At 41.0% G+C, this 26,955-nt stretch overlaps 1 protein-coding gene across 2 annotated transcripts in view; it reads right to left on the bottom strand.

The window, feature by feature from the left end:
* Positions 1-24,174, bottom strand: part of TTLL11 (tubulin tyrosine ligase like 11) — a 34,118-nt gene extending 9,944 nt beyond the window's left edge. For both annotated transcript variants that reach the window (XM_014879980.2, XM_088177371.1), the window contains exons 1-6: positions 23,437-24,174; positions 18,070-18,166; positions 16,580-16,713; positions 11,113-11,688; positions 10,518-10,613; positions 9,881-9,999 (exon numbers count right to left, since the gene is read on the bottom strand). In XM_014879980.2, the coding sequence (XP_014735466.2) occupies positions 9,881-9,999; positions 10,518-10,613; positions 11,113-11,688; positions 16,580-16,713; positions 18,070-18,166; positions 23,437-24,174 (1,760 nt within the window). The remainder of the gene's footprint in view (positions 1-9,880; positions 10,000-10,517; positions 10,614-11,112; positions 11,689-16,579; positions 16,714-18,069; positions 18,167-23,436) is intronic.
* Positions 24,175-26,955: the final 2,781 nt, after the last annotated feature.

The following is a 26,955-nucleotide window of genomic DNA, read 5'->3' as shown; positions in this document are numbered from 1 at the left end:
GCTTTTGGCAGGAAACAGAAGACTGGAAAGTTTGCTGCCTTCACACAGTGTTAATGAGTGTTTCCAAGATGTAGAAACTTGGCGTGGATCCTGCTCTGCTCCACACCAGGGACACAAAGCCACGGATGAGAACATTACTGACATTTTCATTTCATATGCAGAGAAGTCTAGAGCTGTAGTTTGATTTCTATCGCCCTCCCTAATTCATAGTTTAAATAATTAAAGGAGAAATGCATCTGAGGAGTCTCAGGTGCTGAAAAAACCCAGCTATTTCCTAATTATTAATTGAGATTGTTTACTTCCAACTTTCTCCTCTTAAGAATAATGGTGGTATCATTCTGTATTCACTACAAATTTATTACTCAATGTAACACAAACAGTGAATGCTTATGTTATTACCTGTCAACTATGAGTGCAGCAGAAAATATGGCATTACTGTAATGAAATAATGGATAAGAAATGCAAATTCTGCAGCCAAAGATTTTGTTCCACTGTAGCAAAAATTATTACAGAACAAAGATCATTAAATATAGCCCCCAATACTTTATTTTCTGTGCAGGTAGCTGTTATTATTCCTAGTAGATTTATTTGTGTTCACACTTTCAAGGTACTTATGTGCCTCATTATTTCTCCAGAGTTTCTTGTGTTTCTTTAGAAAAGTGTGTGTGAAAAATGATAATGCAGGATAGTGCACAGGCAAACCAGCTGCAAAGCCTGGGAATACACTGAAATTAGACCACCAAGTGTCTTACAGTAGAACAGGAAAAAAAACCCCAAAAAACCATGATATTTCTTCCCATGTGGAAATTATTCTTAGAAAGCAGTTGTGCTTATGCTGGGACAGAAAAGGAGCTTTACCCTGTCCTCCAAGGGAGCAGAATGCAGCAGTGCAATTGCATTTGATCAGCCTTAATCCTCCTATTAAAGCAGGTGAATTCTCACACTCAGAATAACACTCCTGATGATTACACTGCTATTAAATCATGTGACTTCATGCTTTCATTTTGTGGCAACTGGGTGCTAGGGAGTTTTATTGCTTTCTCAGTGTTTCAGAGACTAGAGACCAATTGTTACTTAAAAATAAGCCAATCATCTCTCTTGCTGAAAGATGACTTGCAGCAGAAGTTAAATTATAGAGAACATCACTGCCCCCAATACATTAATTTCTGTCACTCTGTCACTGTAAAAATTTACAGCAGATATAATCTCTTTGAAGGGGGATCAAGTCATAGAAAGTACGAGCCTAGTTTTAAATAGAATTTTAATTTTAATGAAAGCTTCAGGGAATGATGTTTATGCTGCTTATCTTTCATACCTGGTGATTAAGTTAATTTATACTTAATGGAAGAGGATATTTCTAATCCCCAGACAGGCTCAACATCTGTCTGTGACTATGTTTTTGGAAGCCTTAAGCTGCTTGTGATTGATGTAATAAAACCAGGATCCTCCAGAAGTGACACCTGAAGGATATCTGTAAAAGGGAAAATGTTATTTTTCTGCTCAATGTCTCTGCTTAAGTCAAACCAAAATCCAAGCACTTAATATTGCTGTCCCTTAAAAGCCTGCTTTGCACTCCCTCACCATTATTTGGGTATGAACAGGGCAAAAAGCAAACAGTTCTCAAATATGTTTATGATCCAATATTCACTCATTTTGTGTAGTGCCTGAGACATGCAACTTTCTGATGGCCTGAAGCTAATGAAAATAATAAATCTGCTGCAAAAAAATCTGTGAAATAGTCTCCATTTTTCCTTCACTTCTCATTCCATGTCTATTTAAAACCAACTATTAGTAAAAATAAATGCTTGCATTTATCACATAATTATAACAACAAAAAGTCTTGAAAAGTAAACATCTTGCCAGAAAAACATAAAATTTTCAACTTCATCCCAAGAAATAGCTGTCATTTATATCCATGTGATTTTAAATTCGAATTCTTACAAGGCATCTTTGCACTGGTGTTCAGGGATGTAATCTGTGTGTACACATTCATTTATTCCATTTACAATTCTGTGATGTGGCCCAGGCCCCACTCCAAGGAGGGATTTCTTTCTTTCCTTAGGGAGGTGATGCACCTCAGCCTGCCCTTGGCTCATCGATTGGTTCTAACATCTTCCAGGCTGCATGAAATCTGATTTTTTGAAATCAATTTGTTCATGGGTTGTGCCATTCCTGAGAGAACACAAAGTACAAGCCACTGCTCAGGAGTCACACGAGGAACTGGAAGATGGAACTGAAAGCCAAGACAAATCATTTGAGGCTCCCCACAGATAATTTATGCAAAACTATCACAGTTGGTTGTAGTTTTAGTTACACATAATACAGAAATTGTAAAGATGTCAAGGAGACAGGTAAGAAAAAAGACATTTTTGTACTAAATAAACATAGCCCTGCTGTACATCCAGACATAAATACACACTATGTCACTACAATTTGTGTTGCAGTACATACCTGTACACTTATATTATGAAAACTATCAGGTGGGAAGCAATTCAGTATAAGAGAGATTACAGAAAATTAGAAGTTATTGGAGTTTACATTACAGAGCAACTGGGAAAATTGATTTAAAGGCAGAGTTGCTTCTGTGCAGCACAAACACTCAAGAAGGTGAAAGGGAAAAAATGTCAAATTAAATACACATATATCCTTCATTTTAGACAAGGCAATTAAGCTAATATTCTGAAAATCAAATTTCATTCAAGAAGCATTTAACTGCAGATTAGTAATGGAAATTGTGCATATACAAAACCCAGAAAAAAACTCTACAGTCAAGAGTGCAGCTGAATCACTGTTCCTGCAGTAAAATACCACCCAAAAACTAGATTATGTTAGCAAGTTCCAGGCTACCTAAAGGTGAAGATGATTTTGCTGATAGCAGAAACTCAGCTCAAATGATTAACATATTGAAGTGTCAGGAAAAAACACTTTGCACTCAAACCTAACTATTAATGCCCTTCTCTGTATGAACACAGAAATTCAGTGAATCCCCCTGGACAGGGAAGGCACACACAGATGTTGCCTTTAACTTTAAGAGAGGGGGAAAAAAAGTGGTTTTAACTTCAAACTACAACAGCTTTCTTGTATTGAAAACTAAAGGGAAATTATAGGGGGTGGAACAAGAAGATCTTTAAGGTCCCTTCCAGCAGAAGGCTGACTCCACCAAACACTTAAGTAAACACTTCAGTACTTGATGAATAAAGTCAGAATTGCTATTGTTTAAATCCAATCCATTTCTGACCAGATTTAACCTGAATTTTCACTGGTTTCAGCTGAAACTTCCCATCAGCAGTGCCTGGATACAGCAAACATCTGCATGCAACACAGCTCCCAGGGATGCTTTGAAGTCCTGCTGACTTCATGGTTTAAAAAACAAAGCAAAGCAACACAAAGCAGCTTACTGTGTTAGAATTCAGTGTGAGCAGAGGAGCTCCAAGATGCACGTGGCAGTTTGGGAAGGAGGCAGAGCTGAGCCATCAGCTGCTGCTCCTCTGGCCCCAGTCAGAGGGGCACAAACTGCATCTAAACCTGCCTGAAACCAGGTTCTCCCACCATCAACACTCACTGACAGCCTCTCATCAGATAACTGAACCCAAAGGTTTATTTAGACCTGCTGCCTCCATGTTCATTTTGATGCCAAGTGGAAAAGAGATGAAGCAGCCACCCCTTTATTCCTCACCTCCCTTCTTTTTGGGCAAACCTTGCAGATTTCAGCAACTCTTGTGGCTGCACTATAAAAACTTGAGGAAAGTGATGTATTTTTCCTTTTCTCTGAATTTTTTCACAAAGGCTTTCTTTTTATGTAAGAATCATTGTAAAAACAAAAACCAAAACCCTTCTTAATGATCAACTTAAAATGTAATATGGTGTGAATATCTAAGAGATGTAATTACTGCAGCATGTTTTGATACATCCAAATGTTTGGAAAGTTCAGGTTTTATGGAGACACTTGTGACAGGTCACATTCCTCAGTTTATCTCCTTCCTTCCTCTGCTCACGAGAGAGAAAAAAGAAAGGAGATGTCAATAAAAAACTAATTAGATTAGCTGCATCTCAAAACAATGTGATTCAAGTCTAATTGGCCAAAGAAGTCTCCATTCCCAATTTGACAGCACAGACCCAGAGCTGGGCTCACCCCAGAGCCAGGGGCACTGCACACACCAATTACTGCTGAAGCACACCACGGGTTTGGGCCAATTAATTCCACAGTGCTGAAAATGAAACCTTTTCAAATCCTGCAACCCAGATCAGTTCTTGTCCATTAAAATTTCCAAATGAGCTGGGGCTGTCATCAGCTCACTTGCTCAGTACATTGTAAGCACTTCCAGCTGTCCCTCAATACGGGGTCATTGCAAGAGATCCAGGATAAGACTGAATTCACTCTTTCTGTGCAAGTTAAAGTACAGCCTGTCCAGTCAAGATGTGAGTTCTTGGAATACGTGTGAGCAAACACAGACCTGCTTGCAAAACTGGACTGTGAGGAACAGCACTTTTTGCAGTGGTGAAGGCTAAAATAGGAATAACCATAAATTAATCTGTATCTATGCAAGGGATTTGGTTTTATTACCCATTTTTAGTCAATTCAAACATTTCAGATTATATTTCAGATTATAGACACTTAGAAATTTAAAAATCTATCATCAGATTTAATTATCTTTTCTGTTTTGGGACTTCTGCCACAGCACATTCAAATTATTTGCCAATGGTCTGCACTCAGTATTTTCTGTTGTTGTAGTACAACAGAAGTGGCTCTTAAAACCAACGTAGAACTATTCTGTCAGTCAAGCACTACCAAATGCTTCCCTTCATGGAGGGACACCTCACACTGTCCTTCACAGAATTTCCAATAGGGCCTGTCCTAATCAATAGGAGAAAGGTTAAATATTCTTAAGGATGTAGCAGATAAATAATTGGAAAAGCAAGAACAGGGAGCAAAGATCAAGATACCACAATATCTGCTTCACAAAACTGAAGAGAGTCATTGAGGCAAGTTCTTCTTGAGCAGGATGAGAAATAGCAGCAGAAATAAATAGTCTCAACTACAGAAAAACCAAGTTAACATTTCAATAATCTGAACTGAAGGAACATTGACAAACATCACATTTAAAAGTCTCCCTCACATGTCTAACTCATCAAAAGCTGCCTGGGCTAATGTAACAGACACGAATTGATAGTGGAGCTGGCAGATTGCCTGATGAAGGACTAAAGCAGAAAGCCCTCCAGGAAAGAGAAAGGGGCTAATTCACTGTGCTTCCAAAGGGCTTTGGCAGAATGAGCCTGGATATGAACGCTGGGTCATTCTGACTGATGGAGAAAAGGATTGTGTCAGCCTCCAAAATGAACCAGAGGAGAAAGATCAATCTCAAGAAAGCCACACATATGAGTTTATACAGTCTCAGGCAGAAATAAGGCTTGCAGTGAAGAAGAGAGGCATTTGAATAGCTGTAAACCTGAGCAGACTCACAGGGAAAGGGAATCAACCAAAAGCTCCAGCAGTCAGCCCAAAAAGTCAATTAGCACATAGAAACCCAAACATTGATACTTCCATAGCTGGGTTTATTACATGCTTATTTTGATAGGCACTAAACTGACTCCATATAATGCAAAAGGCACTGACAACCCTGAGTAATGAATCCCTGAGGAACATAATACAGTTGCTCACAGCAGTGGAAACTAAGATACATTACAGCCAGCCTGAAGAACAGTCATTATTTTCTGATCAGTGATAGCTGCAGCACCAGCATTTCCCCATCCAGCCTCCCCACATGTCTGTGCACTGAGTTTCTGACCCTCTTCAACCACCCCTGTCACACAATCATAACCTTACAATGCTGATAGTGAGATAAACACAGTAATAAATGGCAAGAATGACTTTATCATCAACAAAATCTAGGCTAATCATACTCTCGAGACATCTCTGCACACTGTATTTTCATTTTTCCATTAAACATGACTCTAACATCAGGGGAGGTTATGAAACTGAAGAAAAATATCTGGAAAATAAAGGCAATACAGCTGAACAGGTGATTTCCTGACTTTCCTTAAGAAAGTACAAAATTGCTCCTCAACATCAAGAAATTAAAAACAGCATTAGGATTTGGAAAATGTCTTTGGAACATACAAAAGAATGACCAGAAATTTATTCATGTTTTTATTAAATACAGATCCCATTCTCCTCCTAGAAACTATTCACTTTTTCCTCTATCATGGAAAGGAATCATTTCAAGAGTGAAAGTTGTGTAATCAACACAGTGGACAAAATGAACCATCTTGTTCTGTGCAAGAAAAGAGGAGGAGCTTTTGTGTAGCAAGTTATACAAAACCTTGTTTTGACTGAATTTCTTCCTAACACCAAAAGAATAAAATAAAAAAGTCAGTCTGACAGACATTAATATTTACAGGGTGCTCTCAGAACAGAGTGACATTAGCCAATGTCTGCATGCTGATCTTGCAAAAATTTGAGAGCAACCACATTGGGGTTCTTCCTGCTCAGGAAATTAGTTAATCATATTTGACATTTGCTAGAGCCACAGGACACAGAGAAGAGAATTGTACCTGATGTATTTAAAAAAAAAAAAAAAAAAAAGGGGAAAAAAATAATCAGAACATCACAAATAAATTTCAAGGCCGGTTTCAAATGGAAAAAAGCACTGCAGTGGCAGGTACAGAGAATAGCACCCAAGAAAAGATAAACTAGCAATGAAACAGCAAGGGCGTGATAGGTAATAAAGCAAAAGCATTCAGTTTGGAGGGCACAAGGAATTGATTGTTTTTATAACAGCCATAGATTAAATTACATTTCATTTCCAAAGTGTTTCAATTCTTTCTTCTGTCAGTGGCTATTTCAGAGCTGAATAAAAGTCATTGTATTACTTAGGGGGCTGCACCTTCATCATCTCTAGCAAGGAAAAAGCAGATTTTATTCCACGAGCAACTCATATTTCTAATGACACGCATGCCATAATGCTATGATTTCTTTATCAAAAGAATAAAATGGTTCTTTTCTGTCTTGAAATATGTAAGAAACTAGGCATAGAAATGCAAGAGATCACACTAGGACACAGAGTAAACAACAGCAACCAAAATACAAGGAAGTCCTTATTGCTGGATTAATTAGCATTAATAACTAGGGCATAAATATTTTTGACAGGACAGGAAAGCGGGTCATTAGCATTTTTGAGATCATATAAATGTTCTTCCTATACCATGCTGAGCAGTCCTGCTCCAAATGATCCTCCCAGCTTGTCTTTATACCTCCAAACATCTGACATCCAGTGCAGAATACACAGCATTTACATGAGACTGTGACTCCTTTCTGCTCCTCCAATCTAATGCAATTTGAGGCAGAATAAATTGCTAATAATTAAACAAACAGTGAAACTAAAACCTTTTTACTACTATCAAGATTCCAAATTAGGCACAGAAAAATAGAAGTTTGCAAAGCCTTTTGAAATGGATTTTCTGTTGGAGGCACAACATACACAATGATTTGCATCAGTGATTATCTTAATTAAACTGCTGTTTACATAAGTAATGTTGATTTACTTTACATGTTGTTCGGTGTCATTAGACCATTCATTTAATTGTGCAAATTTCCTTTAGCTGAAGCCTTCTCTCACCTTCAGCAGGCTGTGAACAGCACCTCTGTTGTAAGGAGTGAATCCAGAGCAAGTCTAATAATTACTACACAAGCTTCAGACAAGTTTCAGTCACACAAATCACTGGGTTAACTCCAGAATGTCAATGGCCTGGATGTTTGCCATCATCTACTCAAGCCTTAAAATCCATGAGAACAGCACTGCCACACAAACACAGCAAGGATCAGTACTTTCCATGATATTTTATTAAATGTTTTAATTTCTTAATGACGAACAAAACTTGAGTTCCACATGAAGTGACTTAAAACTAGGAAAAGATCATTTCTGCTGTGGAAGAAGAGCCACCATGTATATTTAAATACATTGATTTGAACATGTATCACTGCAGATTTTCAGTCACTAATTGCTGGCAGTGCCGAGATAATTACTAGCAATCCCTGCATGTAAAGACTGGAGTTGTGTTGGAAAAATTAAGAGATATGTATGGAATGATAAACTGATCTTACTCAGTTTAACTTTTTTTCAGTATTATACATGGCATGATAGGAAGGAGGCAAAAAATATCAAAACACCATGAAGATGAGGGAAAATTAAACTTAAAAAAATTCTGAGCTATTAATCCTTCCTGATAATGAAGTACTTCAAGATGACTTCTAAAACTCACTTTCATTTAGATGCCTCATTTATTTTAATCTGGGAGATAATTAGAAGGAAATCAAATTTTCCACAGCAGAATATTTACCTGAGATGCAGCTCAGACTTCTCAGTATTTCCCCTGTGTGTTCAAACTCTATATAATATATATATTGCTAAAACCTTACTGAGATTAATGCCCGTTGCTTAATTAGCATCAAAAGTTGAGTCTATGAGGCTTGCTGCTGGTTAGCTGTCAGAACAGCAATCCTTTCAGATTTTTTTTTTTTCTATCAACAGGCCAAGTTTTGCTCAAGAAGTTGCACACACTGTCCCCAGCTCAATAAAAAGCACTTGGAAGCAGAAGGGGACAGTGTCAGGGGAAGGATGGGCAGAAGTCACACGAGTTCCTGCACATCTCCACCAGCAGGTCCCTGTGCAGGCTGACTTGTGGTGCAGACACAAATATTCATCTCCAAGATGCTCTGTTAACCACATTACCCTGGAAGAAAAGCTGCACCACTGATGAATTCTTGCTGAGAAAATCCAGTGGTTTATCTCATCACCAACTAATCCTGTTAGAAATTATTTAGCACTCAAAGTGTATCAGAGAAGAATCCTCAGCTGAATGAGCCTTCCCCATACACTGGCGTCCTGTAGCAATTTATTTGTAATTATCATTTGCCTTTTTTCCATATCTAATATGAAGTTAATGAATGCCTGACATAACTTCAGCAGAAAAAACCACCATGACTAGTTACATAATTACAGGTTAAAAAATTATCTTTTTCAGCTCCATGCACTGAAGTCATCTGTAAGGGTAGAGGTTAAGTACAGGCAACACAGAGTATAAATTGCTTTGCAAAACGTTCTGTACACTGACCACAGCAACTTCTCTGTGTGGCACTGCCTTTGAAGGAAGAGTTTGATCTCATAATAATATTGCAATAATCAGAACTTGTTAGTATTATCAGTCACGTCTTGTTCATGGGCCTCTGTCTACAAAAGGACAGCAAATTTGCACTTGAAATCATTATAGAATGTGAACAGCATTTCAGGTTACCACTAAGTGGCAAGAGAAGAGCAAAATGGATACTTTAGCATGGAGGCAGATCTATGAGCAAGAATTTCTAGGGAAAAAATAAAAAAGGAAAAAAAATCACCCTTTCATGTCTTCAAGGAACTGCTTAAAATGAAGTCTTTCATCAAAAAAGAAGATATGATTTCTCTCAGCCTGATCCCACCACAGGCAATCCTGTGCAAGCTGCTGCAGGCAGCTCTTCTCATTTCTAGATCATAGATTTAACTCTGTTTATTGTCACAGATTAAGGAATCAATTTTTAAATACAATATTCATACTTTTCAGCTCCAATGGGGCAATTCATTCAGAGTAATTTGTGACTTTCAAGCAAATTAATACACAAATTTATGTCTCATGAATGTTTTGAATAAAAAAAGAGGCCTCAAAAGAAGCACAAATAAATAAATCTGAGTTACTAAACTGTTTGCACCAGTTAAGAGTAAGATATTCCAAGGAAACTGGCATATACTGATTTACTATCAGCTTGTGGGCCTTCTCAGGAAAAAAAATTCTCATTTTTCTATTTATTGCAGGGCATTAATGCAAAACCAAGGTAAATCAACACACTTACTGAGTGTCTTTCCTCTTCTTTTTCTGAGGGTCCACCAGCCTCAGAGTGTCTCTGATGACAGCAACTTTCACTTCTTCATCAACAGGGCTTGGGACATTTTCAAATACTCCAGGAGAAAGCTTTACATCACAGAGGGATACAATTATTCACTACAGAACTAAGGGTGATTTATTCCACATTTGCTCAAACTTCATGCACTTCATCTATATTTTAAATACACGATGATGGATTACAAAATATTTCTTCAAGGATGCACAAATACCTTTGCATTTTCAATATGATGTTAAAACAAATTTCTCTAGTAAACTGAAATATTAAAAAAAAGATTGTTGCCGATGTTATCATTTATATTATGTACATAAACACGAAAAAGATTATTAACAATCCCCTAAACACAATTAACAACTGCAGGAGATTATGAATAAATGCATTTATGACAGAGATGATGGAGAGCTTTCACAATTCCAATAAGTCATATTTCCTATGTATAAGATTAGCAATGATTTCAAAGCAGAAAATTATAGATAACCTTGGAGGTTTCATATTAGCAGACAGCTTTCATCCTTCAAACAAAGAAAAAAGCCCAGAAAAGCCAACCTAAGCAATTTCATTCCAATACCACATTGACAACTCTTACCTCTTGCTCGTGTTCTATTCTCATGCTGGGGTTTGCATTTACTTCCAATAACACAGGCTTCAAGTTTTTCAACAGGAGAATGTCAAACCCTAAAATCTGTGCATAACAAGCAATATGTTACTTCAGTTCTACTCAGAGTGTTCTATAGAATGCAGTGTTTGTCCATATGGCAACACTGAGGAGGAAGAAACATTTGAGGGGCAGAAATGAGAAACTTTGCACAGTGCTGAATAACTCCAGAAGCCTCTTGTCTCCCATACTAATGGCTCCTTTCACACCACCCCCATCCCTAAACACTGCATCTGCCAACAGAAAATCCTGGCATTCACAACGAGGGGTCTTCAAATTGCCAGGATCACTTCACTTCCAGCGTGTAGAAGATGGAATATGGAGTGAATACTGTCCCTAACAAACTACACCCACTGAAAATTCTCTGTATCTGCTTAGGGCTGGCAGTAACATAGGTCAGGAGAGGATCTCTGAGCTCCCACCAGTGAGCAGCACCAAAACTAGAGAAAACCTTTAGAAAAGACATTAAACACCCAGAAAATTAATCTACGCACAGAAGTAATTCCTGGCAGAAATTCCAACTTACCTGGAAGCAAGTTGGCCCAGGCTTTCCTGCTGGTATGTCAGACTGATAGTAAACTTTCAGTTCTGGTGTCAGTGCAATAATTGTTTTAATCACCAATGAAATTATATCTGACCAGAGCTTTTTGACATCAGCTCCTCTGGAAGACAGTCTGCACAGAATGCTTGAAAAAGTCCTCTTGCTGCCAGTGTTTACACTGTCAGAATGGATGAAATTCTCACTATGGATATTTAGTGAATAGTTGGTTAAGTGCATAAAAACCTGGTGCAAATTTTTGAGAGTGGGTTCTTGATAGGGCTCTGTACAAAACCTAGAAAGTCCATCTTTGGCTATATAAATCTCTAAGGGTTCTAAGCTTTTCAGCAGGACATAGAGACGAATATCAAATTTCAGTTTGTCCATGAGCAGTGGCTTGCAGATGTATTCCTGGACCACAGCTGGTCGGCTCTGGCTGCTCCCTGTCAGTCTGATGTCACTTGGGTCTTTGATGAGGTAGATTCCATCCCCCTGGCAGCCTCCATCAGGCTTTACAATAAACGTGGGCTTCCAGGATGGATTGCTGTCCTTTATCATACGAACCTAGAAGGAAAAGCATTACAGTGAGAGGGAAAACTAACTGGGCAAGGGAAGAAGGGTTGGTATTGTGAAAGCCAATAAATAAAAATAAATAAAAATAGCATGATCACATCACCAGAGTAGTAAACACCATGCAGAAAAGGCAGAAGATAAACAGTGCTGACAAGCACAAGGAGAAACAAGCATGAGTAGGGAATTACTAGGACAGCTAAAAGGTCATTTTATTTAACAAGCCATTGTATAAATCACTTCAGGAACTTTTTTAATGTTCTGTTCCAATTTACAGAAGGAAATGGGGTGTATCTCATGAGATCCATTTTAGTAGTCACTAATGTATATGAAACTGCAAAGTTAAACTTTCGTGCTGCATTTTGAACAACTACTGACAAAGACAATCATTAACTTAAGGAAAGGTGCCTTATTTATTGAGGTAGGACTGCAAATGCTACCAGAAGAAAGAAAACTGAAGCAAAGATTTGTCACTAACAATACCTTTTTCCACCACTGAAAATATTTTACTATCCGATACCCAGTGTTAATAAAACTGGGGAATGCTGAACCATGTACAGGTGTCATTGACACACCTGCTGAATATCAGAGCTTTCATCTTACATGAATATTTCCCACTCCCTAAATAAATTCTAGTTTATTGATTACTTATACAGCAAAAGTGAGAACTGCAGACATGGGGATGCCTCAATCAGAAATGAAATTGAGAAAGAAAGGGAAGTCCTAACAAAGAAAGCAGCTGAAGAAATGCAGGATGCAGGCTAGCAGGTTTATCAGGTCCTCATGGGAGTCAGGACAATAAAGCACTCAAAACCTCCTTCCAAAACAGAGGGATGTCCCAGCACTGACTGCTCCTTTCTTGCACTCCCACATTTTAGAGCCCCAGCCCTGCAGCTGCTCTCCCTCTCCCTGCAGCCAGGCAGATCTGGTTTTACCCTGTGGCTCACCAGCAACAACTGGAGATTGACTTTTAGAATCCTGAGGACAAAAGCTAACGAAGAAAGAACAAATCAGTTGCCACCATCAGCCCTAGAGAATGAAAGAGGAAAAAAATCAGCCCACAGGAAAAGTCTGAGCATGGTCAGATGATTGTGAGAGCAGCAACCTCTGCTGTAACATCAGGCTGCTGACCCCCAGGGGAGGCCCAGCTCTATCAGCAGTGACATTCCCAAGGCCTCAAGGACTGCTGGCTCCACCCTACCCAGTTATTTATTTCACTCAAAGTCACACTGCTAAAAGCCTTCCTACAGCTGCAGCAGAAATTCAAGATCCATTACCCAGAGTAGGATTTTTCTCACGGACAGGTGTCACACTGACTCAGTGAAAGATCCTTCTTCAAAATAGGTCACTGTGAGGGATAAACGCCTCAGTGGAGGTCAGGCTTACATAAATGGCATGTGGATAAATAGGTCCAAGTAGATCAGCAGGCCTAGATGAGCAAAGAAGGAAAGCAGGATTTATGTCCTAGTCTTTTTACCACTACAGAATAATCTTTCCCTGATGTGACATTACCCTGCAGAGCAGAGGAGTTCTGTGGTTCACTGGTGTTAAAGTCAGCACCACAGAGACACCTGGTTAATCTGAACCCTCCATGAGCAAACACACCCTGCTGTGACTCCTGCTCAACACACAAAGTGCCCTCCCAGGGCAGAAAATCGTGAAGAACCTCTGTGACACCAGGTGGAAAGATCTGCCCCCCAGTCCCACATCTGCTGTTCACCCCTCAGGCCAAATCTGCTCTGCTCCAGCAGCACCTTTTCAAAAGAAATTATGCTTTCCAAAAGAGATGATGCTTTCCAAAAGGAATTATGCTTTCCAGGGACTATTGCTGAAGATGCAAAAGAACCTGCCTTTCAAAATATTGCACTCTAATAATCATTGTTCTCTGAGATCTCTCTTCTCTTAAAATAAAAAGCAAATTATTTTCTCCATCATTTTCTATTCCATTTATTCAATGGACTAAAAGGCCTGGATATTATTCAGGCTTTCTAGTCCATCAAAACCTACACATGGCAGATAAAGATAGGCTGGTGGGGAAAGGGGGAACAGTAATCCAGAGTCAGTCTCAGTCTGTTTTTCAGCAGATTTACTGTCTTGAAGAAAACAGATGGTTTCTTGATCTTCAAGGAAATTCCCAACAGTCGTCTTCAAATTCTCCACAATCCCCTCAACTATATTCTTTCAAATTCTCATTATGAGGGAGCTTGTCTGGACTTAGAAAATTCAGTCATGTAGGAAAATGAGTTTATATGAAATGAGATATTTCTGTGTCCTTTGCTTGACAGAAGGAAATTATCTTTAAAAAACATGTTAACCATTTACAGTTAACAGCAAGAGAAGTTTGGTGAACATCTGCAAGTTTGGCTTTCATGAGGAAATACAGGCTGAATAAATATGGTATTCTGAAAAAAATGCATATAATGGGCTATAAGATCTGACAGCACAAAGACTGGAATATTCATGCCTATGCCTAAGAGGTATCCAAAAGCTGAAAACCTGATTAAACCACCAAAAATATGCTGTGCTGGAAATTTGACCATCCAAATTAGATTCTTATTAAAAATTAATCATACTGGCCTATTCATCATCCTCACAGACAACACAAAGAAGGAACTATGAGAACAATCACGGTCCTGGTTTGAATCCCAAGCTAGTTATTCTTCAGAAATTGGAATTTCATGTTAGAAATAAGTCCTTAGCACACACATTCCAGCAAATTCTTCCCTGCTAGTGAACGAGCAATGACTGCAGCACCTGAGAGATTTGCTTATCTGTAATTCACCTTTCGTTACAGTGACATGTTAGTACAAAATGTTTTAGAAAATAAATTGGTGAATATTGAAAATAGATAGATATATATTTACTTAGTAAAATGAACTTTTAAGCCCTTGATGAAAACACCTATCACCATCTCATTTCAAAATAAATGACACTAAGGGAAATACTTTTTTGTTGGTATTTCCAGTATGAAGCTCATCCACCACAACTCCAGTGCAGTTTTCTCAATTATTGGCTTTCATAGCACTGAAGATTATTATTAGATTGCCTGTAGTGTTTTCTACCTGAATCTAGGTATAGGGGAAAGCTGACAGCATTTGATTTCATTATTGATAGATATGTATGAAAAAGTTCACCATCATGACTACAGAAGTGAGGCACAATAAGGATATTTGAGAGAGAAACTGTTTTGAAATGTTGTAGTGCATCAGTGGGAGGCAGCAAGATTGAAATTCTCAAGGAGTTTCTTCTTTCAATGATAATTTCTGTTACAGGCAAAATCTCACAGGTGTCCATTTCTCATCCAGCCCTTTGCAACAGAAATCCTGCACTACAAACAGCACCACACCATCTTCTTGTGTCTAACCTACACCTGCACTGACACAACCTGACTTTTGATAACTAACATATTCCAGAGAGTTCCAGCTCCTCCAGGGACATGTCTGACATGCAGGCACCACCAAAGCTCTCCCCACTTGTCTGTTGTGAACAAGCTGAAATGCACACTCTGGGAGCTGAAGGTTTTGGCAGCATTAGGGTTGCAAAGCAAACAAAATCACATATGAACAAATAAACAACAGAAAAGCCTGGAGAACTCCCGCTGAGAACTCACCAAACTGCAAGTGAAAAGTGCCCTGAACCTTTTATGGTTCACAGGGGGTTTGGAATGTTTTGGGTTGTATTTTTTCCTGTTCTGGAGGGGTTACACTCCCAACTTGTGTTAAGTAGAACACAAACTCTTACAACATAAAATATAATGTTTGATAACAAGAACTATGCTTTTCTCCAACACAGATGGAAGAACATATGCAAAGGAAACTCCTAGGAGTGTGTTAGTGGACATCTGTTCCTCTTGGAACACAAGCAGCAGCGTTTGCAGTGCAGGGAGGGAGCAGAGCAGTGTTAACTCGCAGTGCCACCTGGTGCCAGCTCCCGGGGCTGAGCGTGTCACCTGCAGCTCGGCCAGCCCTGCCTGTGCTCCCACACCATCCCCACCACCCACGGCCCCTCCCAGGCGTGCATCTCATCTGCCTGTCCTCGCTGAACTGCTCGGGTTATTCACACTCCTTTTTATTCACACTCCTCCTGCAGACTGCTCTTGCAGTGGCAGTTACCCAGCCCATTTGAAGAATAGTTATTAAAATATGTTAATGAATTCAAATGGATTATGGATATGGTAATTAGTTTAAAAGTTGCACCCAGTACAAGAGTCTGTTAAAGCCCACACCTTTCTTCTCTCGTGTTTCCAAGGTGAGCATACTCTAGGATGCAAAAACACCCTGGGTGAGTCAGACAGGGTTAAACAAACACATATAATATTTTAAAATATTTATAGCAACAGAACCAAACACCAACACACAGCATCACCCTTTTTAAAAAAAAAAAAAAGCTGGAAAAGAATGGCATTTTATTACATTCTGAATATTTAAACAAAACAGCAGTTTGACATGAGATGATGTGAGTGTATTTAACAATGCACAGAACAAAATGCTCTTCAGAAAGGTTTGGGTACAACAGGCCAAGTGGACAAAAAGGATTTCAGTGACAATGAACCTGGTGAAGCACCACACTGCCCACACTGCACTGGAACCTCCTCAGGCCAGCAGAACATGCAGGAAAGGGCTGATGCTTCCAACAGGCTCAATTTTCAGACACTTCTCCTGGCACAGCAGAGAAGTAGATTTGTTTTGAAGTTTATTCCACAACATAACAAACAAAGCTAACAAACAGACATCCAGACCATGACTGATCCCAGGCAAACTGGAAAAGATGTCATCCACAGTTCCCAGGTATGGTTTTAAATAATCTGGTAGCTATAGAAGATTAAAGAATGGCATGGATACAATACCCAACAAGTTACAGTATTCTGAGAGCAAAAGTGATGTACCTCAGCCACAAAGAGGGACAGTTCTTCTGGCAGAATCCAGGATCTAGGGTAGAAGCTGTATTCCAGAGGAAACAGATCTTGCATTCTTCTCATGGCCCGACTCAGGGTAATTTTCCGAACTGTCTCCATCATGCCTGGGAGGAGAACAAAGTAACAAAAACCCCACACTGAAGTCTCATCCTAACAGAAAATGTATCATTTCAGAGGATCATTACTCATCCTGCTGGGAAGGCACTCTGGTCATTGCTGTTAATAAAGCTGAACATCTTTTGAGATTTAAAATCTGACACAATAATTGTGGCATTCCCCTGCCATATTTACTATTGTATGTATTTCTGTACAATATTAGAAAAAAATTAATTCTCAAAAATACAGCTCAGAATAAAAGACAGCTTTAGTCAAATATTAAGTACTGCCTTTGCCATAATACAAAATTATTTTTCTAATCTATTATTCCAGGAATAAATACAAATATAACTCAAATGTAATCAATCACTTCGTGTTTACTTTGCAGTCTGAAGTATCTGCATCACAAAAATCGGGTTAGTTTGTCAACAGCCAAACAAACATTTGCTGAAGTCTTATGTCCATTGAGAACATGATTAAAAAGCTATTTTTATGGAAAAGTTTCTGGTAAAACCCTGCATCAAATTAGCACAACGTTCCTGGAAATCAGGTCTAGTTCTGAAGGGCTATGGCTTGATTCCTGTGCAGCCACTTGTTCACCAGGTAGAAGCCAAAATACAGACAGGTAACATTCATCTAACACTAATTTAAACCATCAGAAAACAACATCATCCTACACCTGAGTGGGAACTTCCCTCAGGCAGGAAAAAGTCAGGGTAAATAAAGCTTGGAGTTCGATATCTGAGGTTCTTATGCTCACAGCACACTAACAGCAGCCATAAATCTGAAGTAAAGGGCTTAGATAAGTCAATACCTAAGCTCTTAGCTCTTATTTAGAGAGATCTCAACAGGGATTAAACGAGAAAAAAAGGAGCTTAAAAAAATAGAAGAGTCATCATAAGATGAGGACTGACATGAACTCTTCAATATTAAAAAATCCATTTAAGGAACTCTGCTTCAAGCTTCTCCCGGAGATAAGCCAGAGTATGAAACAAAACAGATTCTTTCCACTTTGAATCAAAACCAAATCCAAAGATACAGCACTGTTATCAGTGCCAGATAACAGACAGTAATTGCATATTTCACTTAAATTACAGCCTAACACTCTCCTTTTTCCTAACTTCACCTGTATGAAGTATTCTTCTCAATAAAACCACTTTCTCTCCAAAACAAATCTCAGTCCAGCAATTGTTCAAGACACCCATTCTGATATCCTCACCCTCTCTGCAAACCCAGTAATATGCCAAAAATACTATCAGCTGATCAGGCAGGTAATTCACATTAAAAACCAGTAAAACACAGAACAAGCTCAAATACCCCTGGTTTTACAGCATTTGTTTAAACCAGAAAGAGAAGTGAAGTACCTGGAAACTTGTTGACTTGCCCTGAGAAGATGTTGTTGTCATGGAATGACACCCCGTGCCAGTAGATGTCACACGGCAAGCGGCGGCCGAACGGAAACTGCGACACAGAGAGACAAGTTTTGAGCAATCTGAGAACACCTCATTCCTGTGCTTTTAAACACTCATCTTAACCAAAAAACACTCAAGTACAGCCTTCTGGCTGCTCTATATACTGCTTGCAAAACTGAGAATATTTGGATCAGCTCAAAGACTTTAAAGTGAACAAAGCAAGAGAGGTTTTTAGAAACCAAACCCAAATGACAGGCACGGGCTGCACTCAGAACCCCCAATTCTGATCAACCACAGCCAAGTTATAAATGTAAAGTGAGCACTCAAAGCAAGATATTTAAGTGCAATAACTGTATTATTCATTTTGATATATCCAGTTATAAGTATTAATTTCTACAGCATTAATTCCTTTCTGGTACTAATAGCCTGTAATTAAAATAAAAGCTCGCAATTCAATTAATCATTTGTTGAGCATATATATCCCCACTATCAAGAACTAAGGCGATTATTTCAACAATATTAAGTATTCCAGGTTCTCTTCCCATCCACACAAGATTTCACCATAAATTGGGAAACTGTAGCTTGTTTTCTATTATCCAAAAGATCACCTTTTTAAAGCAGTCTGAAGAGCTCAGAAGCAGCACTGCCAATTACTGAGAGCAAGTTTCTAATAGTGGTAAAGTGGTTTCTAAAAAACCCAATCAGTTTTGTGTAAAGAAGTTGCTCTCCTTTTTCATGCTTATTCTCTTTGACACGGCCCCATTTATCAGTCCAAAAAAACCCCATTTTATCTGCAGCTCCATGAAGATGCCATTTCACTACCATATGGAATGCAGTCACAGGAATAGCTTCTATTACTAGGCTACATCTTTTTCAAATAAATCTACTATATTTAGCATTTTAGGACACATTTGCATTAAATATATACCACCCTCATCACCCACTGCCATTTACTTATTGAAAGAACCACAGTATTTTGCAGAAACTTCTTATTCTTCACTTGAAATGCAATTTTTCTTATTTTAAAGTATTTTTGTATGCAGTGGATCATTTTTCTTTGAGCATGACAGAAAAAAAAATTGCATAAACCTTTTGAGTGCATTACTTTATTTGCTACTTTAATTAAAATTTCAGTTTCCTCAGTAAATAGCCTTGAAAAATTAATTTAAAATGCTAATTGAGCAATGCATCCTTTCTGTTTCCTTACTCACAGGGATGAGAAACCCAATTTAAAAAGAACCAGTGGATTCTGCACTTATTTCATTATTATTCAGCCTGCAAAATCTGTTTTTGTACAAGTGAAAATTAATTCTGTTGGGCTCTGAAAGACAATCAGTGGCCTTAACCTCTCTCCACAGGTATATCCAGCATATAGATGCAGCATTCGGTTTCAGAGTGCCCTTCCCACTAAAACCTGAACCATTTATTTATTTATTAAATGAAATTGAAATTAAAGGAACAAAATTTGCATTTATATAACACCTTTCATCTACAGAGGATATCAAAGCTCTCTACAAACACTGCACAGAAATCATTTCCCAACAGATGAGGAGTGAGCAGCTCTGGACAAGAAGATGGAAGCAATGCACCCCCTAGTCAGGAATTTGGGACAGCACAGCAAGGGCCCCACTCCTGAGAAATCAGGATTATCTGGATTTACCCAACAATGGGATCAAACTCACCTCCTGAATGAGCTGGGCAGGATTCTGTAACCTCTGCACTACACTTTAAATAAGAGTGGTGTTTGGAGAGGAGCCAACAAGTTTGATTATCTAGCACCTCTGGCAGTGCCAGGCAAATAGAAATTAATCTTACTGTGGTGGGACAGGCCTTTGCACCACATTCCCAGCTCCTGGTGTGGGGCAGTGGCTAATAAAGAAAAATGGCTGTAGCCATCCTTTTCTAAAACCTTTAAAATCTTTTTAGTCAGATTTGGGCAACATTTGTCAAAAAAAAAAAAAAAAGCAAAAACAAGGAACCATAAAGAGAATAGAGTTGTTTCCACAGCTTTGACACGATTAATAATCCATCACAGTCAAATCTGTCTGACAGGTCATTTCTACCTTTGGATTAGAAGCCAATAATTTAAATTGTCTCACAGGTCACATCAGTCTGTTCCATCATGTTTAATGACAAGTTAAATGACTCGATTTCCACTCAGCTTTTCCCAGCATAAAACCTGAAACTCTCCCTACGCCTCCGTGCAGCTCCGGAACAGTGAGACAAATGAAACGCTCGACGCTGGGATATTTGATGCCTGGGACAGCTGCTTCTTCCATTTTCCTGGTAATTGAAAGCTTGCTGAAGAAATAATTTATTAAGTGATGAATAAACTCGGGATGCAAGCTCAATTTGTGGCCATTATTTCATTTGGCATATCGTGTTCATGTAAAGAATGTGACACGCTGGATCAGATGGTCCAGCCGGAATTGGCACAGGCACGGGAACTCTGCACTGCTTCTCCAAACGTCCACCCACACAGGCCCAGCAAACCTGATTCTTTAATTTACTCTAAATTCCCACAGCTGAAAAAAGAAAAAAAAAAAAGTTGGGTTTTTTTTTCAGTCTTTTGCTTCTGCTATCAGAATCTCAGTGGTCAGTTTGCTGTCTTGCACTCCTTCACCTCTTTCCCCGCATATCAGTGCCACAGAATATTTCACCAATATTGCCAATGTTTAAATTATTCTTCCCTTTTTTGTGTCCCTTATGATATTTACCATATGTCAGTTCACTGATGAATAATAAAGTAATTAAAAAATGGATATGTGACACTGTAAGAATGCTATACATTAGACAGAAAAAGTTATGGCTCAAAAGTTGCCTACTTGAAAAAGCACATTATACTGGCTCCTCCTAATAAAATATTCCAGCACATCCAGCAGTGAACAGTAGAAATGAAACAAAAGCAAGAATAGGAAAATGTAAAAGAAGTAGAGAAGGAAAAGCATCAAAAGTATTATACAAGGGATAACAGTAGAAGAGCAGTCCCTGACACATCAGTATTTAAAATACATGCATTTCATTACCACTTCCAGGATTTTTTTGGCATTATTTTCATGGATGCTGGAAGCAACACCCGTGTTCCCTCTGCTGGTCCTGCTGTAACAGTGCAACCGGCTCCAAGGCTCTGGCCATCCCTGACAGTGGTCTGAAGAAATATTTTACTGCTATTTCTGTAAAAGTCTGAAAGGGACAGCTTTCAGCATTACATGTAGCTTGAATAATGAGTTTTCCTTGGATTTATCTTCTCAATTTTGCTAATTTTTCTCTTCAAATCTTATTAATCTATAAGCTGAAGATGTACAGCAGTACGTGATGGTGACTTATTTACAAGGAATGAGTTATCAGCCACCCAGATGGTGCAGTCAAGCAACACAAAATTCCCTATCAAGCCTCTTCTTTATTAAGAGACAAAGTGGCCAGAGGAGGAAGCAACAAACTAAATAAAAAATATTGACCCAAGAAAGAGATGGAGGAGAGAGGATATTGAGGGAGACAGGGAACAAAGAGAGATGAAGTAAAGGCAGCAACAATTGCTGTTGGGGGATGCAAAACAGGAAGGAAAAAACTGATTAATGCAGCACAGAGATTCATGAGAGGAACAAGAGCTTGTGAAACAAGTCAATTAGTAGGAAAGACTATCAAGTGCAAAACAAATGCAAAACAGTGAAGTCTCAGGAAACTATAAAGACAAAATTAACCACTAAGTGTGGCTCATTCCCAGCACAATCTGCGAGGCTAACTGGTATCACTGATCCAGAAACCCTCTCTGGAATGGCTCCACGCCCCCAGAACATAAAACTTAACCGTAAAAACAAAGAAATTAAGTGTCAAGTGCCCCTGCTCTGCATATCACTGCATAAAACATGGAGCAAGGCTACTGACAGACACCCCACAGGTGCACTCAGGGCTACGAGAGGTAAATGTAGCAGGTTTGAATTTCAAGGCTCTGGTATGTTGTTACTATTTTGCTGTACAAGCAGGAGTTGAGAACTGGGGCGCCGGTGCAAAGAAGTTTTGAAATCCTGCCACTGGATTTAAATAACAAAATTCTTGAAATAAATTTATGAAGTCAGAGAAGGAGAAAGCACTACTCTTCCTGACACGGAGCATAAATACCTTGTGGGATTAGGTATTCAGGACATTATGAATAAACACGGGCAACATTTGCTGCCACTCAGTCCTCCAGAAAATAAATTTGCAGTATTTAGCTCTGAGGTTAGGAACATCACAGAATAAAGTGTCTACCCCAAGTCTGTACAGATTTTGTTTAAAAAAACATCAGGTGCACAAAAATATAATCTTGTAAGTGGGAATCCCAAAGGCAGCTTTGCAAAGTGGAGTAGCTGCAGGTCAGAGATCACACAACTGTCCTAGCTCTGCACATGAGAAACAATTAATCTCTAGGTTTTATTCCTCCTTTTCCCTCCAAATTCCCTCTTACAAATGGATTACAAGTCCCCGTTTTCTTACACAAGTTCCTCACAAAGCTCCTAGAAGCTATCTCAACTTCCATAAAGACATTTATAAAGCTGTTGGGGAAAAAATCTGTACAATTGGAGAGCAATTGAAGAACAATATCTATAGTAAGATATATCTAAGAAATCTCTCCAGGATTTAAATAAGGAGTTGCAAAGCATCAGTTCTGTGCCAGCTCCTCTATTGTCCTGATTCCAGTTCAGCACGTACTGGCACTCACTGAAATCCTCACAAAGCAATGAGAAAACACATGACTCGAGCAGCAGGAGAAAAAATAGCTATAGCTGTTCTACATAAAATAAATTAGCAGGCTAAATCCCGTTATGTGTGCGTTATCAGCTGGTTTAATACCACTGCATTCATACACCGTGCCTTGGAGAAAAGCCGGGCCAGACCTTCCCGTCCTCTGTCCCGAGCCAGGCCCTGAGGGAAGGGTGGGAGGGAAGAAATGCCAATCTACAGAGCACGTCAAACGCTCCCCCCACGGGAGCAGGTTTCTTTCTTGCCCTTTCCCCGATCGGTTTAACCTCGGAAGCGCAATACCCGATTACCCCTGTTCTGGCTTGCATAATCGGCCGTGGCAGTATCGTGATCATGAATCAAACCAGCTCCGGCCCCGGCATCTGGTCAGAAATGGCCCCAGGGTCGGGGGGCACAGCCGGGAGCCCCCCGGCCGCAGCAGCCCTCAGAGAGGCACGGGAAGAGGAGGAGGAGGAGAGAGGAGGAAGGCTTTGCCCGGGGCAGACCCGAGGCTCGGGAGAGGAGTCTGGGCAGGACCGGGGCTAGGCCAGAGCAGGGATGGGGACGCGGCCCCGCAGGGTCTCACTGGCGAGCGCTCACCTCCTTCCAGCGGAGCTGCCGCAGGCTGATTTTCAGGGCCTCCAGAGAGGTCTTAGCCTTGGAGGAGTCCACCGTGACCTCGGGCCGCCGATCGTTCTCGCCCCCGCTGCGGCGGCCCGGGGCCCGCCGGGCCCTGCCCCGTGCCGCCCGCCCGGCCGAGCCCTGCGCTCCGGCCCTGCGCCGGACCCGCTCCCGTTCCCGGTCGGGAGCGGCGGGCAGCGCCCCTTGCCCCGGGGGCGCCGCGGCTGGCGGGCCGTCCTGCGAGGCCTCAGTGGGCAGGGCCGGGGACCCCGGGGGCTCCTCCGCCTCGCGGGCCTGTTCCATCTGTGCCGGTTCCAGCCCGGCCGGCTCCATCTGCGCCGGTTCTATCCCCGCCGTCCCCATCTCCGCCGGTTCTATCCCCGCCGTCCCCATCCCCGCCGGTTCTATCCCCGCCGTCCCCAGCGCGACCGGTTCCAGCCCGGCCGGCTCTATCTCCTCTGTCCCAGTTCCCGCCGGTTCTATCCCCTCTGTCCCCGTCCCCAGCCCGGCCGGCTCCACTACCGCCGTCTCCAGCCCGGCCGGTTCCAGCCCGGCCGGCTCCACTACCTCCGTCCCCATCCCCGCCGGTTCGATCCCCTGTATCCCCGTCCCTGTCCCCGCCGGTTCTATCCCCTGTGTCCCCGTCCCTGTCCCCGCCGGTTCTATTCCCTCTGTCCCTGTCCCCAGCCCGGCCGTTTCCAGCCCGGCCGGCTCCATCCCTCCCCCGCTCCCCGCCCGTTGCCATGGCAGCGGCGCGGCCGGTAACCCGCTGGCCCCGCCCCGCCTCCGTGAGGCGCTGACGCCGCCTCCGCCATTTTGGGATCGGGCAGAGGCCCCGCCCCGCGCGGTCCGAAATGGCCTCCGGACGGGGCGGGGCCGCCATGTTGGAAGCGGGCGAGACCTCGCCCCGCCATGGCGGCCCCGCCTCAGGCCGGGCTGAGGGGCGGGCCCGGTACCCGCCGTGCCCTTCAAACCGAACCGCCCGGGTGGCCCAGACACTCGATCCGCTCCTACGCTCCATCCGCTCCTTACTGTGCGCCGGAGAGGTTTCCGTGCGAGACGGGGCTCTCGCCGCTGTTACAAAGCGCTGCCTCTCACAAAGGGGGCTCCCCCGGACCGTTCAGGTTCAGCTGCATTCATGCTGGGAGAGCCCCATCTGCGGATTTTAAACACTCTCGGGCACAGCAAGAAATTACGAAAATGGTTTTTATACTGTCAGTAATGGAATGAATAACCTTAACAGCAGCTCCGTGATCAACCCGAGCAAGCTGGAAGGTTCCCTGTCTATGCCAGGGGATTGGAATTATATCATCTTTAATGTCCCTTCCCACCCAAACCATTCCAGAGCCCTGACTCCGTGATACATTAATCCCTCACGATATAGTTATGAGGCGATGAAGTCGAGAACATGTCAGGAAAGCGGCTGTTGGAGCAAAAGGCAGATTTATGGGACTGGGGGAGCGCAGGGCTGTGGGCAGGCGGTGGCGCTGCGCCCTGGGAAATCCGGCCTGGATGCAGGAATTCGGGAGAAATGCAGGAATTCGGGCTGAGAGCCGGGACTTGGGGGGAAAAAAACAGGAATAATCAGGGTTCTGTGTGAAGGAGCGATCAACAGAGTCGTGATCTGGAACAGGACTGAAACAGCAGAAATTATTTAAACTACAGCAAAATTTAAATAAATGCAGAAGAAGTTGGCACTGCCAGTTAGCTACAAGATAAAATAATAAGGTTTTGTCAAGACCCTTATTTTTTCAGTGCCTCACCAGAATTCCATCATTTACCCTTGCAAGACACGAAGAAACGAATTATTTTATTAAATAAAATTGTGTCTTGCAACGTGAAGTGACCAGGAAGGCTGAGGTCAGGTATCTTCACTCTTGGATACTCTCATGTTGCTATTAAAAGATGTACATTATATTTTTATAGCTGTGACAGTGTTTAATTAAAAACCTGGGAGCGTTTCCATGTTCCAGCAGGAGCTCAGAGGGGCTGGTAATGTTGGCAGGATGAGCTGTCTGGGTGGTGTCTTTTCCATGCCCATCACTGAAGGCACATCCTTGGCTTCACCACCATCACCAGATCACAGAAAGGTTTGGGTTGGGAGGGACCTAAAAGATTATCTCATTCCAAACCTCTTACAGGGAAGAAAAATTAGTATTTTTCTTATGTTCAACATCAGCATAAAAATTCAGTTGTAAGAAAAGCAATTCAGAGATGTTGGAGTATGATTTAAAGTGGTGACCTGACTCTGTCTTATTTTACTGCCAGGCTCTCAGATGAATATTTTTAACACAGAGATCTATCCTCACCAATGTCAGCAGTGCTGAAAGAAAGCCAAAGAAAGAGTTAAGATGGGCCAAAGCATTAAAAGGCATTTGAGCATGGGAAATACCAAACAAAATTATTGCAAAGGGGAAATATTTTTATATCTAATTATCATATATCCACATTTCTTACAGGCTAATAACAGACTAGTTGTTCCTCCACCAGAGAAGCTGTAATAGATGCAGTACCTGGTTTGCCTGTGTTGTGTGGGTAAAACCTTCATTTCCTGTTGGGATAAATAGAGATGCAGTGTGCAGCGTGGGGTCAGACTGCACGTGGCATTCAGGTACAGCAAGGTGGGGAGTAAAGTATAGGTTGGGCAGTAATGAGGCACAGGGTAATGCAGGAGGAGAGCATTTCCTGCTGAATACAGCAAGCTGGATCTAGCAGCAGGAGAGAAATGGGAAACTTGAGATCATCTGTCCCCTGTGAGGAGAGGGGAAATTTAGTTACGAGGTGCTCTTAAACACAAGGCTGTTTCCGAGACCCTTGCTCAGAGGGAGTTGTTGATAAAAACAGACTGTTACTATCTTGTGATAATAAGTGAACAAGAATGTGGATTCCATCCAGGAGAACTGTCATGTCCCTATGCTCTCATTAATTAAATTCAGGATATCAAAGACAACAGAGGTACTGGCCTACTTTTATGGGAGTGGGGAAGGATCCTGTTTGATTTTACTCATTTTACTCATCTCTCAGACTAACAACTTCACTCTCATTTACCCGAAATCATCAATTACCTAATGTCTGTGTGTGCACAGGTAAGTGCCAGATGCAAGGAGGAATCTGAGAATAAAGCAGTTTTACAGATGCAGCAAACTGAAGAGTTTTCCATCATGACACTGTGCTGATCCCAGCAGCTCACACTGAGGGACTCTACAGCTAACTTGTGGTATTTGGAATTCATGAGTTGGCCATGTGAACATGTCAAGCTTATGAGGTTAACTAACAAGTAACATTTTTCTTTACAAATATATTTTCCTTCTTCTAGTAAGCATTTTTGTTTCCAAGTTGGGATCAACATTTTTAGCTTTTATGTAGCATCATAAGGGCAGTAACTGTACTCTTTTCTATACTTTTCTTTTTTAAAGACAGCCAAGACAAGAAGAACAAAGTAGCATGTAATTTGCAAAAGGAACGTACCATGTTTTTAAAATATCATATGAAACTGGC

This window comes from Sturnus vulgaris, chromosome 22 (genome assembly GCF_052056855.1).
Source record: "Sturnus vulgaris isolate bStuVul1 chromosome 22, bStuVul1.hap1, whole genome shotgun sequence".
NCBI classification, from domain to species: domain Eukaryota; kingdom Metazoa; phylum Chordata; class Aves; order Passeriformes; family Sturnidae; genus Sturnus; species Sturnus vulgaris.
The sequence above is the reverse complement of the archived record's forward strand: the minus strand, read 5'-3'. Positions and strand labels throughout refer to the sequence as shown.